The following is a 17,844-nucleotide window of genomic DNA, read 5'->3' on the forward strand; positions in this document are numbered from 1 at the left end:
CCCCTCAGGGTAGCTTCTTCTTCAACTGTGGGATTCTCCTGCAAGGCCAAGGACTCCCTTGGGATGGTCCCCTCAAAGCTGGGCTTCTGAAAAGCCAGTGGTTGCTTAATAAAGGACTCTTCATTGGTGATATTCTCTTGCAAGGCCAAATGCTTCTTCAAGAGGAACACCTCCCCCTGAGCAATGGGTTTCTTCGTTAAAGATAATTGCTTCTCAAGGCTTGTTGCCACCTCAATGGAGAGCTCCTCCTTCAGAACCAATGGTTTATTTAAAAGGGATTCCTCTTCAGTAGTGCACTTCTCCTGCAAAGCCAACAGCTTCTTCAAGGAATCCTCTTTGGTATCAGTCTTCTTCTGCAAGCCCAAAGCCTTCCAGAAGAGGGACTCATCTTTGTTGGTAGGTTTAACATGCAATGAAAATGGCTCCTGAAAAAGGAATTCCTCCTCAGTAGTAGCCTTCTCCTCTAAGGTCAATGGTTCCTTAATATACAATTCTTCTTCAGTGGTGGTCTTTTCTGGCAAGGCCAATGGCTTAGTTGAGAGGGACACTTCCTGCAGAGTGGTGTGCTTCTCTTTCAATACAGGTGGATCCTGGAAGAGGAACTCCTCTTCAGTTATAGACTTTTTATTAAAGGGCAATAGCTTCTTAAAGAGTGACTCTTCTTCAGAGGTGGTCTTCTCTGAGACCAGTGGCTTCTTTAAGAGGAACATCTTCCCCTGCATGAATTGTTTTTTCTTTAAAGATAATGGTGTCTTGGTAAGGATTGCCTCCTCAGTTGAAGACTCCTTCCTAAGTGACACTGGCTCCATAAAGAAGGACTCCTTATCCTTGCTAATCATATTCTGCAAGTCCAACATTTCTTGGCAGATGGACATCATTATTTGAGGGGCACACTTTTTCTTCTTTAAAGATAAAGGCTCCTTGGTAGAGACTGCCTCATCTGTGGTATGTTTCTTCCTAAAGGGAACTGGGTCCATAAGAAATTCATCTTCACCATCAACATTCTCCTGCAATGCCCCTGGCTTCTTCAAAAGAGCCACCTCCCCATGCGTGGTATGCTTCTCTTGCAACATAGGTGATTCCTTGAAGAGAGACTCCTCCTCGGTGGTAGACTTCTTTTTAAAGGACAACTTGTCTCCAGAGGTTGCCTGCAATACTAGTGGCTTCTTCAAGCAGGACACCTTGCCCTGACTAGTACACTTTTTCTTCTTTAAAGATAATAGCATCTTGGTGGGGGTTGCCTCCTCAATGGTACGTTTCTTCTTAAAGGCCAAAGGCTCCTTTAAAAGTGACTCCTCTTCAGTTAGAGTCTTTTGCAAGGTCAAGGCCTTCAAGATGGACACGTCCTCCTGAGTGGTGTGCTCCTCTTGCAACATGGGTGGCTCATGGAAAAGGGACTCCTCAGTGGTGTCCTTCTTCTTAGGGGACCGTGGCTCCTTAATGAATGACTTCTCTCCAGAGGTGATCTTTTGCAATGCTAGTGGCTTCTTCAAGTGGTACATCTTCCCCTGAATGGTACACTTCTTCTTTACAGGTAACGGTTTCTTGGTGGGGTTTGTCTCCTTGGTAGTACGTTTCTTCCTAAGGGACATTGGCTCCATAAGATATTTATCCTTACTGTCCTTCTCCTCCTGCAATGCCTGTGGCTTCTTCAAGAGGACCACCTCCCCACCAGTGGTGTGCTTCTCTTGCAATGCAGATGGCTCCTGGAAGAGAGACTCCAATGGCTCCTTAATGAGTGCCTTCTCTCCAGAGGTGGTCTTCTGCAATTCTAATGGCTTTTTCAAGTGAGCCAACTTCCCTTGAATAGTACACTTCTTCTTTAAAGATAATGGCCTCAAGGTGAAGGTTGCCTCCTTGCTGGTAGGTTTCTTCTTGAAAGCCAGTGGCTCCTTAATGAGGGACTCCTCTTCAGAGGTGGTCTTCTGCAATACTAGTGGTTTCTTCATATGGGACACCTTCCCCTGAGTGGTATACTTCTTCTTCCTTAAAGATAACAACTTATTGGTGGGGGTTGCCTCCTCTGTTTTAGGCTTCTTTCTAAAGTTTGTTGGCTCCATAAAGAAGGAATCCCCTTCAACAGTGATGTTCTGCAAAGCCAAGTCCCCCTGATATGTACACATCTTCTTAAAAGATAATGTTCCTTTGGTGATGGCTGCCTTCTCAGTTTTATGCTTCTTCCCAAAAGTCATTGGCTCTACAACAAACTCATCAGCATTGTCAGCTTCCTCCTGTAAGGATGGTGGCTTCTCCATGAGGGATACCTCCCCCTGATTTGTGGACTTCTTTAAAGATAATGACCTCTCGAAAAGGCCTGTGTCCTCAGTAGTGAGTTCCTCTTTTAAAATTAATGGCTTTTTGAAAAATGATACCTCCTCAGTAGTGGTTGTTTTAGAGATGGTAGGTATCTCCAGAATGAGTGGTTTCTCCATAATATTTGGTACCAAGGTAGTAGAGACTACTACTGGTGAGGGTTCCAGCTTATAACTGTAAAGGAAACAATGTCTGATTAAGAAGAATGTAGTTCCTAGAATCCTCACCAACCATCTCATTTTGTTGCTATATTTATAAAAGGGGAAAGGACTTCAACCTCAAGAGACAGATTAAAGGGTAAAAATCAATTACCATAGTGAATCAACAAAGTAGCACACTATATAGTTTCTATGGCCTAGGTTCTCACACTTTTCTGAAAAATTTCCCCTAAAATCCAGGTTATACTTTACTAAATATGAATTATTTCCTTTATTTATATATAAAGTCTTTATTCTAATACCACATTGTATGAGTTATCTGCTATTATATCACTCTCCCTCACTAGCTGCATTTATTTATCTTTGTCTATCAGCACCAGGCATCTGGTAAAATGCAGGCTGAAATTAATAGTTTGAAGGCTTATGAGAAAATTATAAGAGAGAAGCTTATGAAGGCTTAGAGAAAGGTGGGCTGGTACTTAATGGTGGTGGTATCTAACCACATCCCCTTCAACCTAAGCTATTCATGAGATACTTTCCCAATGGAGAGAATAAAAAGACCACAATAAACATTTGTTCACATGGGTCAGATTCAAAGCTTTGTTTTGAACAGGATTTCACGTCCAATTAGTAACTAACCTAGTGTGACCAAATCACTGGAGGACTAGAAATCAGAAGAGAGAATTGAAGGCAAATAGAATCATCAGTCTGAACAAGAGTAAATGCCCCCAAAACTAGATATCATATGATTCCATTTATATGAAATGTCCAGAATAGACATACCCATAGAGGTGTATCCACAAAAGAAAGTAGATTGGTAGTTGCCTGTGGCTGGAAAGGGGCAGGGAAGGGGGGGTAAAAGGGGGGGGGTTGGGAAAAGAAAGGGACTACTAATCGGTTCAAGTTTTTTGGGGGGTGTTGAAAAGTTCTAAAATTAGATAGTGGTGATGGCTGTACAACTCTATGAATATAATTTAAAAACCACTGTATTGTTTTTAAAAAAAAAAAACAAGGAAGTACCTGGAGAGGTTCCACGTGGCCAGATAGATTTCAGGTCCCTCCTGATGAGAACTTTTAAAGGTAGTCTCCAGATAATCTAGTTATGATAAAGAGTATGCCTTCTAGAGCTAACCTGCCTGGATGCAAATCCTGGCTCCTCCACCTACTGGCTGGGTGACCTTGGGCAAGTTAACTGTCTGTGCTTCACTTTTTTCACCTATACAATGGGGATCATATTACCTCTTTATAGGGTTGTTGTGAAAATTTGATCACTTAATATGCAATAAAAACATGTAAAACAAAGAATAGTTCAAAACTAACTGTATGCCAATAAATCAGGTAACTTAGATGAAATGGACAAATTCCTAAGAAGCCACAAACTACCAAAACTGACTTAAAAAGAAAACAGAAAATCTGAGTAGACCTATAACAACCAAAAACATTGCATTAATATAAAAACTACCCACAAAGAAAAGTCCAGGCCCAAATGGTTTTGCTGTAGAATTCTACCAAACATCTAAAGAAGAATTAATACCAGTTCCCCATAAACAACCCCAAGAAATAGAAGATATGAGAACAGTTACCAACTCATTCTATGAAGCCAGTATTACTCGATACCAAAAACGAAGATATCATAAGAAAATTATAGTCTGGTATCTCTTAAAAATATAGGTGCAAAAATCCCCCACAAATACTAGCAAACCAAATCCGGCAACACATAAAAGTATTATACACCATGACCAAGTGGGATTTGTCCCAGGAATACAAGATTAGTTTAACATCTAAAATCAATTCATGTATCAAGCCATATTAATGGAATAAAAAACAAAGCCACATGATCATCTCAATAGATCCAGAAAAATCCTTTGACAAAATACAACACCGTTTCATGATAAAGGACTCAACAGACTAAGAATAGAAAGGAGATTCCTCAACTTGATAAAGGGCATCTATGAAAAACCCAAAGCTAACATCATACTTAATGGTGAGAGACTGATGCTTACCCCCCAAGATCAGGGAAAAGACAAGGATATCTAATTCTTCTTTAGAGGGTGGGAAATTTGTAGTGTAGCAGTATGTAACTCATATAGCATTGTTGATGCTTTAGGACAAAACCCCTCTATTCTCTGAATAAATTCCAAACTCTGCCATGATATGCAAGGCCCTGGTGATCTGGCTCCTGTCTGCCTCTCCAAATCCATCTCTTAAGAAACATTAGTATAGGAAATTAGGCGTCTGGGTGGCTCAGTTGGTTAAGCATCTGCCTTCGGCTCAGGTCATGATCCCCAGGTCCTGGAATCGAGCCCCACATTGGGCTCCCTATTCAGCGGGGACCCTGCTTCTCCCTCTCCCTCTGACTATCACTCCCTCTGCATGTGCTCTCTCTGTCAAATAAATAAATAAAATCTTTAACAAAAAGAAAGAAACATTAGTATAGGTATTGAGTATCTATGATACCATAGGTCTGGGGTGATTATAGTAGGCTTCCTTGATAGAGTGACCAGTTGTCTTTGTCTGTGACTGAGAGGGTTCCTGGGATGCAAGACTCTCAGTATTAAAACTGGGCAAATCTTAGGAAAACCAGAATAAGTTGGTCACCCAATTTTTAGAAGACAAGGATGTCCAACTCTTGACACTTCTATTCAACATAGTACTAGAGGTTCTAGCCAGGGCAAACTAGGCAAGAAAATTAAATAAGGAGGAGCAAGATGGCAGAGGAGTAGGAGACCTAAATTTCGTCTGGTCCCAGGAATTCAGCTAGATAGGGATCAAACCACTCTGAACACCTAGGAACTCAACAGGAGATAGAAGAAAAGAATAGCAGCAACTCTCTGAACAGAAAAGCGACCACTTTCTGGAAGGTCTCTTCTGAGTTGTTTAGTGTATATTTTTCTAGGGTTGCTGTTACCGTGTTAGCATTTTGTTCTCTCATTCATCTATTCTCCTCTGGACAAAATGACAATATGGAAAAAATCACCTCAAAAAAAAAGAACAAGAGGCAGTACCTAAGGCCAGGGACCTAATCAATACGGACATTAGTAAGATGTCGGAACTAGAGTTCAGAATGACGATTTTAAAGATACTAACTGGGCTTGAAAAAGCATGGAAGATACTAGAGAAACCCTTTCTGGAGAAATAAAAGAACTAAAATCTAACCAAGTCAAAATCAAAAAGGCTATTAATGAGGTGCAATCAAAAATGGAGGCTCTAACTGCTAGGATAAATGAGGCAGAAGAAAGAATTAGTGATATAGAAGACCAAATGATGAAGAAGACGGCTTCCCAGGGGAATTCTACCAAACATTTCAAGAAGAATTAATACCTATTCTTCTGAAACTGTTCCAAAAAATAAAATTGGAAGGAAAACTTCCAAACTCGTTTTAGGAGGCCACCATTACCTTGATCCCAAAACCAGAAAAAGATCCCATCAAAAAGGAGAATTACAGACCAATATCCTTGATGAACGTGGATGCAAAAATTCTCACCAAAATACTAGCCAATAGGATCCAACAGTACATTAAAAGGATTATTCACCACGACCAAGTGGGATTTATTCCTGGGCTGCAAGGTTGGTTCAACATCCGCAAATCAATCAATGTGATACAATATATTAATAAAAGAAAGAACAAGAACCATATGATCCTCTCAATAGATGCAGAATTTGACAAAGTACAGCATCCTTTCTTGATCAAAACTCTTCAGAGGATAGGGATAGAGGGTACAGACCTCAATATCATAAAAGCCATCTATGAAAAACCCAGAGCAAATATCATTCTCAATGGTGAAAAACTGAGAGCTTTCCCCCTAAGGTCAGGAACACAGCAGGGATGTCCACTATCACCACTACTATTCAACATAGTATTAGAAGTCCTAGCCACAGCAATCAGACAACAAAAAGAAATAAAAGGCATCCAAATCGGCAAAGAAGTCAAACTCTCACTTTTTGCAGATGATAAGATACTTTATGTGGAAAACCCAAAGGACTCCACCCCAAAACTGCTAGAACTCACACAGGAATTCAGTAAAGTGGCAGGATATAAAATCAATGCACAGAAATCAGTGGCATTCCTATACACCAACAACAAGACAGAAGAAAGAGAAATTAAGGAGTCGATCCCATTTACAACTGCACCCAAAACCATAAGATACCTAGGAATAAACCTAACCAAAGAGGCAAAGGATCTGTACTCACAAAACTATAAAATACTCATGAAAGAAACTGAGGAAGACACAAAGAAATGGAAAAATGTTCCATGCTCATGGAAGAACAAATATTGTGAAGATGTCAATGCTACCTAGAGCAATCTACACATTCAATGCAACCCCTATCAAAATACCATCCACTTTTTTCAAAGAAATGGAACAAATAATCCTAAAATTTGTATGGAACCAGAAAAGACCCCGAATAGCCAGAGGAATGTTGAAAAAGCAAAGCCGGTGGCATCACAATTCTGGATTTCAAGCTCTATTACAAAGCTGTCATCATCAAGACAGTATGGTACTGACACAAAACAGACACACAGATCAATGGAACAGAATAAAGAGCTCAGAAATGGACCCTCAATTCTATGGTCAACTCATCTTTGACAAAGCAGGAAAGAATGTCCAATGGAAAAAAGACAGTCTCTTCAACAAATGGTGTTGGGAAAATTGGACAGCCACGTGCAGAAGAATGAAACTGGACCATTTCCTTACACCACACACAAAAACAGACTCCAAATGATTGAGAGACCTAAATGTGAGACAGGAGTCCATCAAAATCCTAAAAGAGAACACAGGCAGCAACCTCTTCAACCTCAGCCACAGCAACTTTTTCCTAGAAACATTGCCAAAGGCAAGGGAAGCAAGGGCAAAAATGAACTATTGGGACTTCATCAAGATATAAAGCTTTTGCACAGCAAAAGAAACAGTCAACAAAACCAAAAGACAACTGACAGAATGGGAGAAGATATTTGCAAATGACATATCAGATAAAGGGCTAGTATCCAAAATCTATAAAGAACTTATTAAACTCAACACCCAAAGAACAAATGATCCAATCAAGAAATGGGCAGAAGACATGAACAGACATTTTTCCAAAGAAGACATCCAAATGGCCAACAGACACATGAAAAAGTGCTCAACATTGCTTGGCATCAGGGAAATCCAAATCAAAACCTCAATGAGGTAACACCTCACACCAGTCAGAATGGATAAAATTAACAAGTCAGGAAACAACAAATGTTGCTGGGGATGTGGAGAAAGGGGAATCCTCCTACACTGTTGATGGGAATGCAAGCTGGTGCAGCCACTCTGGAAAACAGTATGGAGGTTCCTCAAAAAGTTGAAAATAGAGCTACCATACAACCCAGCAATTGCACTACTGGGTATTTACCCCAAAGATACAAATGTAGGGATCCGAAGGGGTACGTGCACCCCAATGTTTATAGCAGCAATGTCCACAATAGCCAAACTATGGAAAGAGCTAAGATGTCCATCGACAGACGAATGGATAAAGAAGATGTGGTATATATATACAATGGAATATTATGCCGCCATCAAAAGGAATGAAATCTTGCCATTTGCAACGACGTGGATGGAACTGGAAGGTATTATGCTGAGCGAAATAAGTCAATCAGAGAAAGACATGTATCATATGACCTCACTGATATGAGGAATTCTTTTTTTTTTTTTTAAGATTTCATTTATTCACTTGAGAGAGAGAGAATGAGAGACAGAGAGCATGAGAGGGAGGAGGGTCAGAGGGAGAAGCAGACTCCCCGCCGAGCAGGGAGCCCAATGCGGGACTCGATCCCGGGACTCCAGGATCATGACCTGAGCCGAAGGCAGTCGCTCAACCAACTGAGCCACCGAGGCGCCCGATAGGAGGAATTCTTAATCTCAGGAAACAAACTGAGGGTTGCTGGAGTGGTGGGGGATGGGAGGGATGAGGTGGCTGGGTGATAGACATTGGGGAGGGTATGTGCTATGGTGAGTGCTGTGAATTGTGTAAGACTGTTAAATCACAGATCTGTACCTCTGAAACAAATAATACATTATATGTTAAGAAAAAAAAGAATAAGAAGAAGATAGCAGGAGGGGAAGAATGAAGGAGGGGAAATCGGAGGGGGAGACGAACCATGAGAGACGATGGACTCTGAAAAACAAACTGAGGGTTCTAGAGGGGAGGGGGCTGGGAGGATGGGTTAGCCTGGTTATGGGTATTAAAGAGGGCATGTTCTGCATGGAGCACTGGGTGTTATACGCAAACAATGAATCATGGAACACTACATCAAAGACTAATGATGTAATGTATGGTGATTAACATAACATAATAAAAAATTTTTTTCAAAAAAAAAAAAATTAAATAAAAGGCCTCCAGATTTAAAAGGAAGAAGTAAAACTGTGTATTAGCAGATGACATGATTTACATATAGAAAATCCTAGGAATCTACACCAAAACTATTAGAACTAATACACAAGTTTAGCAAGGTTCCGTGACACAAGATCAATATACCAAAATCATATATATATTTCTATATCCTTGCAATGAACAGTATGAAAATGAAATTAGGAAAACAAATCCATTTACAACAGCATCAAGAAGAATAAAATGCTTAGAAATAAATTTAACAAAAGAAGTACAAAATTTATATTCTGAAAACTACAAAAACGTTGAAAGAAATTAAAGGTCTAAATAAAAGACATCCCATGTTTGTGGGTTGGAGGACTTAGTACTATGATGGTAATACTCCCGAAATTGATTTACAGGTTCAAGACAACTTCTGTAAGTAACAGACAAGCTGATTCTAAAATTTATAAGGAATTGCAAAGAACCCAGAATAGCCAAAACAATCTTGAAAAAGAGGAACAAAGTTGGGAGGAGGAGTCACACTTCCTAATTTCAAAATGCACTACAGAGCAACAACAATCAAGATAATGTGGTACTGGCATAATGGCAGACATGTAGATTGATGGAATAAAATTGAGACTTCAGAAATAAACACTTGCATTTATAGTCATTTGATTTTTGACAAGGATGCCAAGATAATTAGGTGGAGGAAGATTAGTCTTTTTAACAAATAGTGCTGGGACAACTGGATATCTACATGCAAAACAATGAAGTTAGACCCCTAACACATACTAACAACAAAAATTAACTCAAAAAGAATCAATAACCTAAGAGCTAAAACTTTAAAGCTCTGCAAAGAAAATCTTAAATCTTTGTAACCTCAGATTTGGCAATGGTCTCTTAGCACACCAAAAGCATGAGCAACAAAGGAAAAAATAAATTGGACTTCATCAAAATTAAAAACTTTTGTGCCTCAAAGGATACCAACAAGAAAATGAAAAGACAGCTCACAGAAAAAATGAAATATTTGCAAATTACATATCTGATCAGAGACTTAAATCTAGAAAATATAAAGAACTCTTACAACTTAATGAAAAGCTCAACAACTAAATTTTTTAAATGGGCAAAGGATCTGAGTAGACATTTCTCCAAAAAAGTATGCAAGTGGGCAATAAGCACATGAAAGATGCTCAACATCATTAGTCATCAGAAAAATGCAAATCTAGGGGTGCCTGGGTGGCTCAGTCTGTTAAGTGTCTGCCTTCAGCTCAGGTCATGATCCCAGGATCCTGGGATCAAGCTCCACATCAGGCTCCCTGCTCAACTGGGAGCCTGCTTCTCCCTTTCCCTCTTGCTCCCCCTGCTTGCGTTCTGTCAAATAAATAAATAAAATCTTCAAAAAAAAAAAAAAAGATAAATGCAAATCTAAAGCACAGTGAGATACCACTTCACACCCATTAGAATGGCCATAATAAAAAAAAAAAAATAGTAAGGGTTGGCAAGGATGTAGAAAATTGGAAACCCTCATACAGTGTTGGTAGGAATGTAAAATAGTGCCACCACTATGGAATATAGTTTGGCAGCTCCTCATTGAGTTCAACATAGAATTACCATATGACCCAACAATTATATTCCTAGGTACACAGACAAAATAATTGAAAATAGGTGTTCAAACAAAAACTTGTACACAAATGTGCATAGCCACACCATTCACAATAACCAAAAGGTCGAAACAATCCAAATGTCCATCAACTGAAGAATGGATAAAGAAAGTACGGAATATTCATACAATGGAATATTATTGGTCAACAAAAAGGAATGAAGTACTGATACCCGAAACAATATGGATGAACCTCGAAAACGCTACACGAAGTGAAAGAAGCTAGACACATAAAATCACACATTGCATAATTCCATTTATATGAAATGCCCACAACAGGCAAATCTATAGAAACAGAAAGTAGATTAGTGATTGCCTAGAGCTGGGGAGGATGGGGGAATTGAGAGGTGATAGCTAAAGATACAGGCTGGTTTGTTTTGTTTTTTTTGTTTGTTCGTTTTTTGTGTTTTTTGGATTCACCAAAATGTTCTAAAATTCATTGTGATGATGGCTGCATAACTTCAAATATGCTGAAAGCTTTTAGTATATAATGTGTGAACTACACACATTAAATGGGTGAATTGTATGGTATATAAATTATATCTCAATAAAGCTGTTAGCAAAAAAGCCCACTTAGAATAATGTGTGATTACAGTGAGCTCTCAATAAATGTCAGCCACTGTTCTAGTGCTATTATTAAGGTCCATTCCACTGCACCCTGAATGAAGGCAAGAATGTTCATGGTATTTTGTGAGGATTTCCCTGCTAAAGTCAGAATTATAAAAGAAAGTCAGGAGAAAATAATGCAGGGAATTAAAGTCAAAATACACACAGAAATCCCAGGAATTTCATCTCAGCAAGAAACTAAGTAGGGATAAATGCTAATCTCGTTTGATTTCTTTTGGCTAGGTAATTAGAAAAGTGTCCTGTGGACCTAACATGTTAATTTTCTAGAATTCCCCAACCTTCTTCTCTTACCCTTTGGAACCCATGCTTAAGCCTACTATAGCTATCTAGCTAATTTATTCTTTTCTTTCCTGAAAGTAATTCCCCCCGGGATGAGGAGAGGCTATAGAAAGGACTCACTCCACTCTCTAACTCTTCTTCTAATAAAAGTTTTCCTAGGGGCAAATCCTTTTTCTAACCCAAATGAAAATACTCATATCTACTTGCAGAACCTGTGAACAGTTCCCTGTAACATCTGGAAAACATAGGTTTTTGGCCTAGAGAGAGAGTAATTTCTCTCCAGTAATAAGGAACAAACCTCTCCCAAAAGCTTCTAATGAGATAAGCAGACTGGCAAGCTATCAGCCAGCTGCTGAGTATCCCCTAAAAAGTTGCCCCCACAATCTTAAGCACAGACTACCTCAAACAGGGACTGAATTACTAAAAGAGAGAAAAGATGAGCACAAGATCTTTTGGCAAACTTCCCAATGACGACAGCTCTTTCAATATGCACAGGCCATGGAAAGAGAGAGAAGAGGCCTATGACACGTCAGCAACCACAGCTGGGCACCCAAGGGTTAATGTGGTAATCACCACTGTGGCTCACTAAACCTGTTCTCAATGGGGGACAAAAGAAGGTCAAAGGATGTCACATACTCTCCTTTACCATCTAAAACACTGCCATCTGAGTCTCTTCTTACTCACCTTTCCTTATTCATCTCATTGTTTTTGGCCAACCCAAGAGCAGCTGTGTTCCCTTTTATCTTCTTGGAAACATCTTTAACAAACTCCTTATTGGCTTCCTTCTTGAGCTGGGCAGGTTGACTTTGAGAAGCCTGCAAAAAACATGGGGCGGGGGTAGGGCGCGGGGTAAGAAGGAAGCAAGGAAATGTAGAGAACCACAAATGACTTAATAGGTAGTGCTTACAGGAAAGTTCTGACCCACATCCCCATCTTGGACACCTTGTTTGGGTGCTCCCAGGAGTAATAATCAAAACATCCCACAATCAGTGTGGCACTGGTGTCAACCAATCACAATGGAAGCTGGCAGTATAGTAGTACTGCTACATATTAGCCAAATACCAGCCTTAAGTGATTCCAAGATACACAGAATGTAGTTCTGATCTCCATGTCAGGTATACTGGCTGGCAAATTCCCAAAAAGATATTTTGTTAATATCACATTCTGCTTTGACTCCATAAGATATTCGGGGGGGGGGGGGATGTACTATAACTGGCTTTAATACCTGGGTATACCAAGATCAACTAGCTTTTCAGGGTAGGCCTCTAACACAACACTACCTGTCATACATCTATCCCATCACTGAAGGGATATTTATTTAACATGGGGCTCTGGGGAGCTCCACCATAAACTCTAATCATGACTAATTCTACCAAACAGTAGAAGAGATCATGAGATTGTGAATGATATCAGTAAAAATAAATTTAAAAGTTATGCCTTTAAAATGAAACAAACTGAACCTAATTATATTCCAAAGAGATACCATAATCACACTAAGGGAAAAAGAAAAAGAAAACAGAAGAAAATACAAGAAACAACTAATCCAAGTAAACACAGTTTTGGACTATATACCCTCAACATACACATTCTCAGTCAGGATGGGTTTGTGGGGTGGCAGAGAATACTGCAAATAATTCTGGAACTCTTTTTTTAAGATTGATTGATCAGAGAAAGAGAGAGAGAGAGAGAGAGCACACAAGCAGGGAGAGCTGCAGGCAGAGGGAGAAGCAGGCTCCCTGCTGAGCAAGGAGCCTGATGTGGGACTCGATCCCAGGATCCTGGGATCATGGCCTGAGCCGAAGGCAGACGCCCAACTGACTAAGCCACTCAGGCATCCCAAATCTGGAACTCTTTTTAACAGGTTTATTATGGTGGCATGGATGAAGTAATTCTGAAACCCTTTTAGATGTGTTACAGTACTGAGTAAATGTGTTGATGTCCTCATTGTAGAAGAAGAACATACAAATATGGATTGGGGAATGCAAGGAAAAACCCTGTGTATTGGAATGGGAGCTGTGTAAATTCACGATTTCTTAAATAGGTCTATGTATATATACATCTGAGTATATGGCTATATGTATACGTGTGTGCATCTGTGCATACAGATATATGTATATGTATGTTTAAATACACATATATGTATATGTGCATATAAAGATTTGGTTTAGACAAAAATCATCAATGGATGCTAAATCTAGGGGAAATTTTGATGAAGAGTAAGTTATTTGCAGGCTCTTAAGAGTGTGTCCCATACACCACTTACTAGCTGCAAGAGGAAAAAAAATAAACAGTAATTATACAATGGGAAACCAGATAACATCTTGACTGGGTGATCAAAATTTAGTATCACCAATAAGGGACAGATGGACATCATGTGCCTCCAGATGTGATATCCTAAGGACAGCATATCACCTATACAGTATCCCAACCAACAATGTATATCATCAGTCTAGTCACATGGAAACATCAGACAAACACAAAATGAGGAATGTCCTATTTTTAAAAGGGTGTCTAGGGGTGCCTAGGTGTCTCAGTCAGTTAAGCATCTGCTTTCGGCTCAGGTCATGATCTCAGGGTCCTGGAATTGAGTCCTAAGTCCGGCTTCCTGCTCAGAAGGGAGTCTGCTTCTCCCTCCCCCTTTGTGCATGCTCTCTCTCTCTCTCTCAAATAAAGAAATAAATCTTTAAATATATAAATAAAAGGGTGTCTAGGTGGCACTGTATTTTTCAAAAGTGGTAATGTCAATGAAAAACAAAGAAAGGCTATGGAAATGTTCCAGAATTAAAAGCAGCTAGAGACTCTGAAACTAATAATACATTATATGTTAATTAATTGAATTTAAATTTTAAAAATACATATATACATTTTTTAAAAGCAGCTAGAGAGGGGCGCCTGGGTGGCTCAGTTGGTTAAGCGACTGCCTTCGGCTCGGGTCATGATCTCAGGGTCCTGGGATCAAGCCCCGCATCGGGCTCCCTGCTCGGCGGGAGGCCTGCTTCTCCCTCTCCCACTCCCCCTGCTTGTGTTCCCTCTCTCACTGTCTCTCTCTGTCAAATAAATAAAATCTTTAAAAAATAAAAAATAAAAATAAAAAAATAAAAGCAGCTAGAGAAATGACAAATAATACTACACTGGATCATTTACTGGAAGGTAAAAATACTTATAATAACACTGACCTTATAAGGTCAACTGAAAAAATTGGAATATGGATAATAGATTACATAAAAATATTGTATCAATGTAAATTTATAAAGTTGTTAACAGTACTGTGGTTATATAAGGAAATTTCTCTGGGGCGCCTGAGTGGCTCAGTCAGTTGGGCGTCCAACTCTTAGTTTCAGCTCAGGTCATGATCTCAGGGTCATGAGATGGAGCCCCATGTTGGGATCCACACTCAGCGCGGAGTCTGCTTGAGATTCTCTCTCTCCCTCTCCTTTTGCCCCTCCCCCTGCTCACGCTCTCTTTCTCTCTCTAAAATAAATAAATCTTTTTAAAAAAGACAATTTCTCTGACGAAATATACACTGAAGTACTTAGGGGTAAAAAGCCATGATGTATGTAAGCAAATGGTATAAAATGTTAACTATAAGTTAATCTAGGTGAAGAGTATATGCATATTATTTGTATTACTTTTTATTTTTGCAACTTTTTGTAAACTTGAAATTATTTCTAAATGAAATACTTAAAAAATATGCTTTCGTATCATCAGATCATAATAAGCAACTGCAATCCAACAGGGAATTAATTCGTTCTTAGGCCCTCAAGCCATCCACCTCTGCTCCTCAAAGAGTTTGGCACTGTTTTCATTTTAACTTCTTACCTAAAGTTTTACAACCTCCCTCTATGTGCAACTGAGATTCAGAATTGGAAAAGAATTGCATTCTTGGCACGAGAGAGGTGGAGACCCCAACACCCAGGGTGAAACTCTACTTGCCATATGTGAAGGTTCAAAGCACAAATATTCTCAGATCTAAGCTCAAGGGGACCTTAATCTGCACTTCCTTACAACTGTTTCATAAAAGAAAAGAAAAGAAAGAAAGAAAAGAAAAGAAAAGAAAAGAAAAGAAAAGAAAAGAAAAGAAAAGAAAAGAAAATTGTGTCCTACTGACACAAAATCATTTAGGTAAACGTGGATATAGACCCTATCTCCTTGTCTACTGGCTTAGGACCAGCTCTTACAGACCAAAAGTCTTTCCCATGCTGGAATGATAAAGGCGAGGAAAAGAAAAACACAGCAGGTTAATTAAAACAGATCAAATCTTTTGGCATGCCAGGACCTCACTGGTGAATGTTGAGGGAAAAAACAGATGTGTGGACATGGAGACTTAGTATACTGACAGGAATACGGACAGGAAGAAACAAATAATCATATAGGGAATCCCCAAAATTCAGAGAGAAAGGAGCCCTCAACCCTCAAATAGATGAGCTCAGACATCTGCAGAAATGCCCAATCCTAGGAATGGCTTAGGCACATTGTAATGATGGAACTTTCTCCGGAAAACACCAAAGACCATTCAAGGTTACCAAAGTGAATCTTCAAAACTTGAATGCAAAAGGGAATTGGGCTTTCTGAGTTTTGGAAAGCTAGAGGCAGAGCTACTGCTCAGAGATGCCCTGCTTCTCTCACTTCCACTCTGGATATAGATGTGGCCTAACAGATACTGCATTCATTTGGAGAACCAGAAGGGCTCTGGATGATATCTGCCTGTATTTCCTATTAGTTTGTGTTTGTTCTTTATGAATGGCAATATAAACTTCACGAAAAAAAAAAAAGGACTGAGACATAGCAAGAAATTATCTCATATGCTGTGAGACCTTGCTTTGCACAACGTCACCGCTCTTCCATCAGGGACTGTGGGGGCCAAGGGAAGCCACACTACCATGAGCTGCATCTGCTTCCGATTTGTGTGGCTACCTTACTTCAGCCAAGTTTCTAGATCCATAGTTAAATAAGTCAGGAAACAAATCTAGCCTTACAGGTCTGTGTGGGAAGGGTCTCTTTCAACCAATCTACAGTAAATCTGAAATTATTCAGAAAGCTGTAACCTAATCATATATGTTGTAATCTGTATGGGGAGGAGACTATGTTAGTACAGAGGTGGTCACACAGCAGCATCTAAAGAGCAGAGATCCAAAGGAGAGAACTTTGCCAATGCTTAACCAATCCTGCTCAAGGGGGTAAAATATTATCTTGTAGATACAAGTATTCTGCAGCTACAGAAGGACACTCTATTATGGAGGGCAGGAATAGTTCACCAGGGTTCTCTGTATCCTAGATGAAACACTTCGAAAGCAACATTGGGCAAGTCCTGATCTGTAGACATAATTATGGTATCTACGTTATAGAAATAAATGAGGACTAAGGGAGTTAAATCAGGAAAAAGTGCTTAGAACAGTGCCAGGCACCTGGTAAGCCCTCAGTAGTCATCAGTTATTATTCTCTAAGACCAAAGATTACCTTGCCCAATTCTACGTTCAATTAGTAACAGTTAACTATCAATTCTGGGTTTTGCTGGTATCTTAATAATATCAGAAGGGAGTGAACTCAACAATTCTCATCAAAATTGAGTTTCTCAATCTCCATGGTTGAAGACCAGACTATGGAACAGTGGCCCCCAATGGTTCTGTACATCAGGGGGCATTTTTGATTGTCACTATGAATGGGTTGCTGCTGGAATTTAACACCAGGAGCCAGAGACGTTGTGGCTGAGGACAGTCCTACACAATAGAAAAACTACTTCACCAAATGCCCATAGTGCTTGAATTGATAAACACTGCCTTGAACTACAATGAACCCATCAGGATACTCACCTCTGAGGCCTAGGCAGCTAGTTGAGCCACGTCTGGACTTAATCTAAATGCAAGATCCCGTAGCTCTTATATTTATCTACAATTTCATATCTGATAATCACTCTGTCTGCTGGTTCCAGAAAGTTCAACCAATTAATCCAGATGGTATGTGCCAGCAGAAGAGCTCCTGCAGCTTCTGAAATTGGATCATCGATTCCAAGTATAATTGGCTCTCAACATTCTAGAGAGGGTCAGGGTCTGGTAACCCAGAAAGATCCCTTAAGGAAGAGGTTATCTCAGCCATATGCAAAACCACAGCAAGGGATTGGACTAGCATACTCACATTGGTGAGATCTTCAAAAGCTGATCTCTTTTTGCATCGTCTCTTAGGTGAACATGAAGAGATCTTTGCTTGGTAATTCTCCCCTCTCTAAAAAAGTAAAAGAGGTAAATGAGTATATCCAATCATGAACACTTTTCAGGGACTTCGGGTCATCTTTGGGGCTCAGGGGCAAACTCCAGAATCTCCAAGCAACTGGAGATGTATATAATAAACCCCAAAAAACTACAACAAAAGGAAATTTTGGCACTCACTGCTGCTTAGAGAGTCCCTAAAGGAGGTAATCATTGATCATGGGGACAAAACTAGGATGATGACCTTCAGTGTAACCCCTAGAATGAGCAAAAT

The 17,844-nt window shown here is 39.7% G+C and overlaps 1 protein-coding gene across 1 annotated transcript in view; it reads right to left on the reverse strand.

Moving 5' to 3' along the window:
- The window catches only part of CCNB3 (cyclin B3), a 46,907-nt gene that overhangs the window by 26,794 nt on the left and 2,269 nt on the right, over positions 1-17,844 (reverse strand). Inside the window, exons 2-4 of the mRNA XM_021678724.2 lie at positions 17,500-17,586; positions 12,052-12,182; positions 15-2,487 (exon numbers count right to left, since the gene is read on the reverse strand). Coding sequence (XP_021534399.1) covers positions 15-2,487; positions 12,052-12,182; positions 17,500-17,586 — 2,691 coding nt within the window. The remainder of the gene's footprint in view (positions 1-14; positions 2,488-12,051; positions 12,183-17,499; positions 17,587-17,844) is intronic.

This window comes from Neomonachus schauinslandi, chromosome X (assembly GCF_002201575.2).
Source record: "Neomonachus schauinslandi chromosome X, ASM220157v2, whole genome shotgun sequence".
In the NCBI taxonomy this organism is placed as follows: domain Eukaryota; kingdom Metazoa; phylum Chordata; class Mammalia; order Carnivora; family Phocidae; genus Neomonachus; species Neomonachus schauinslandi.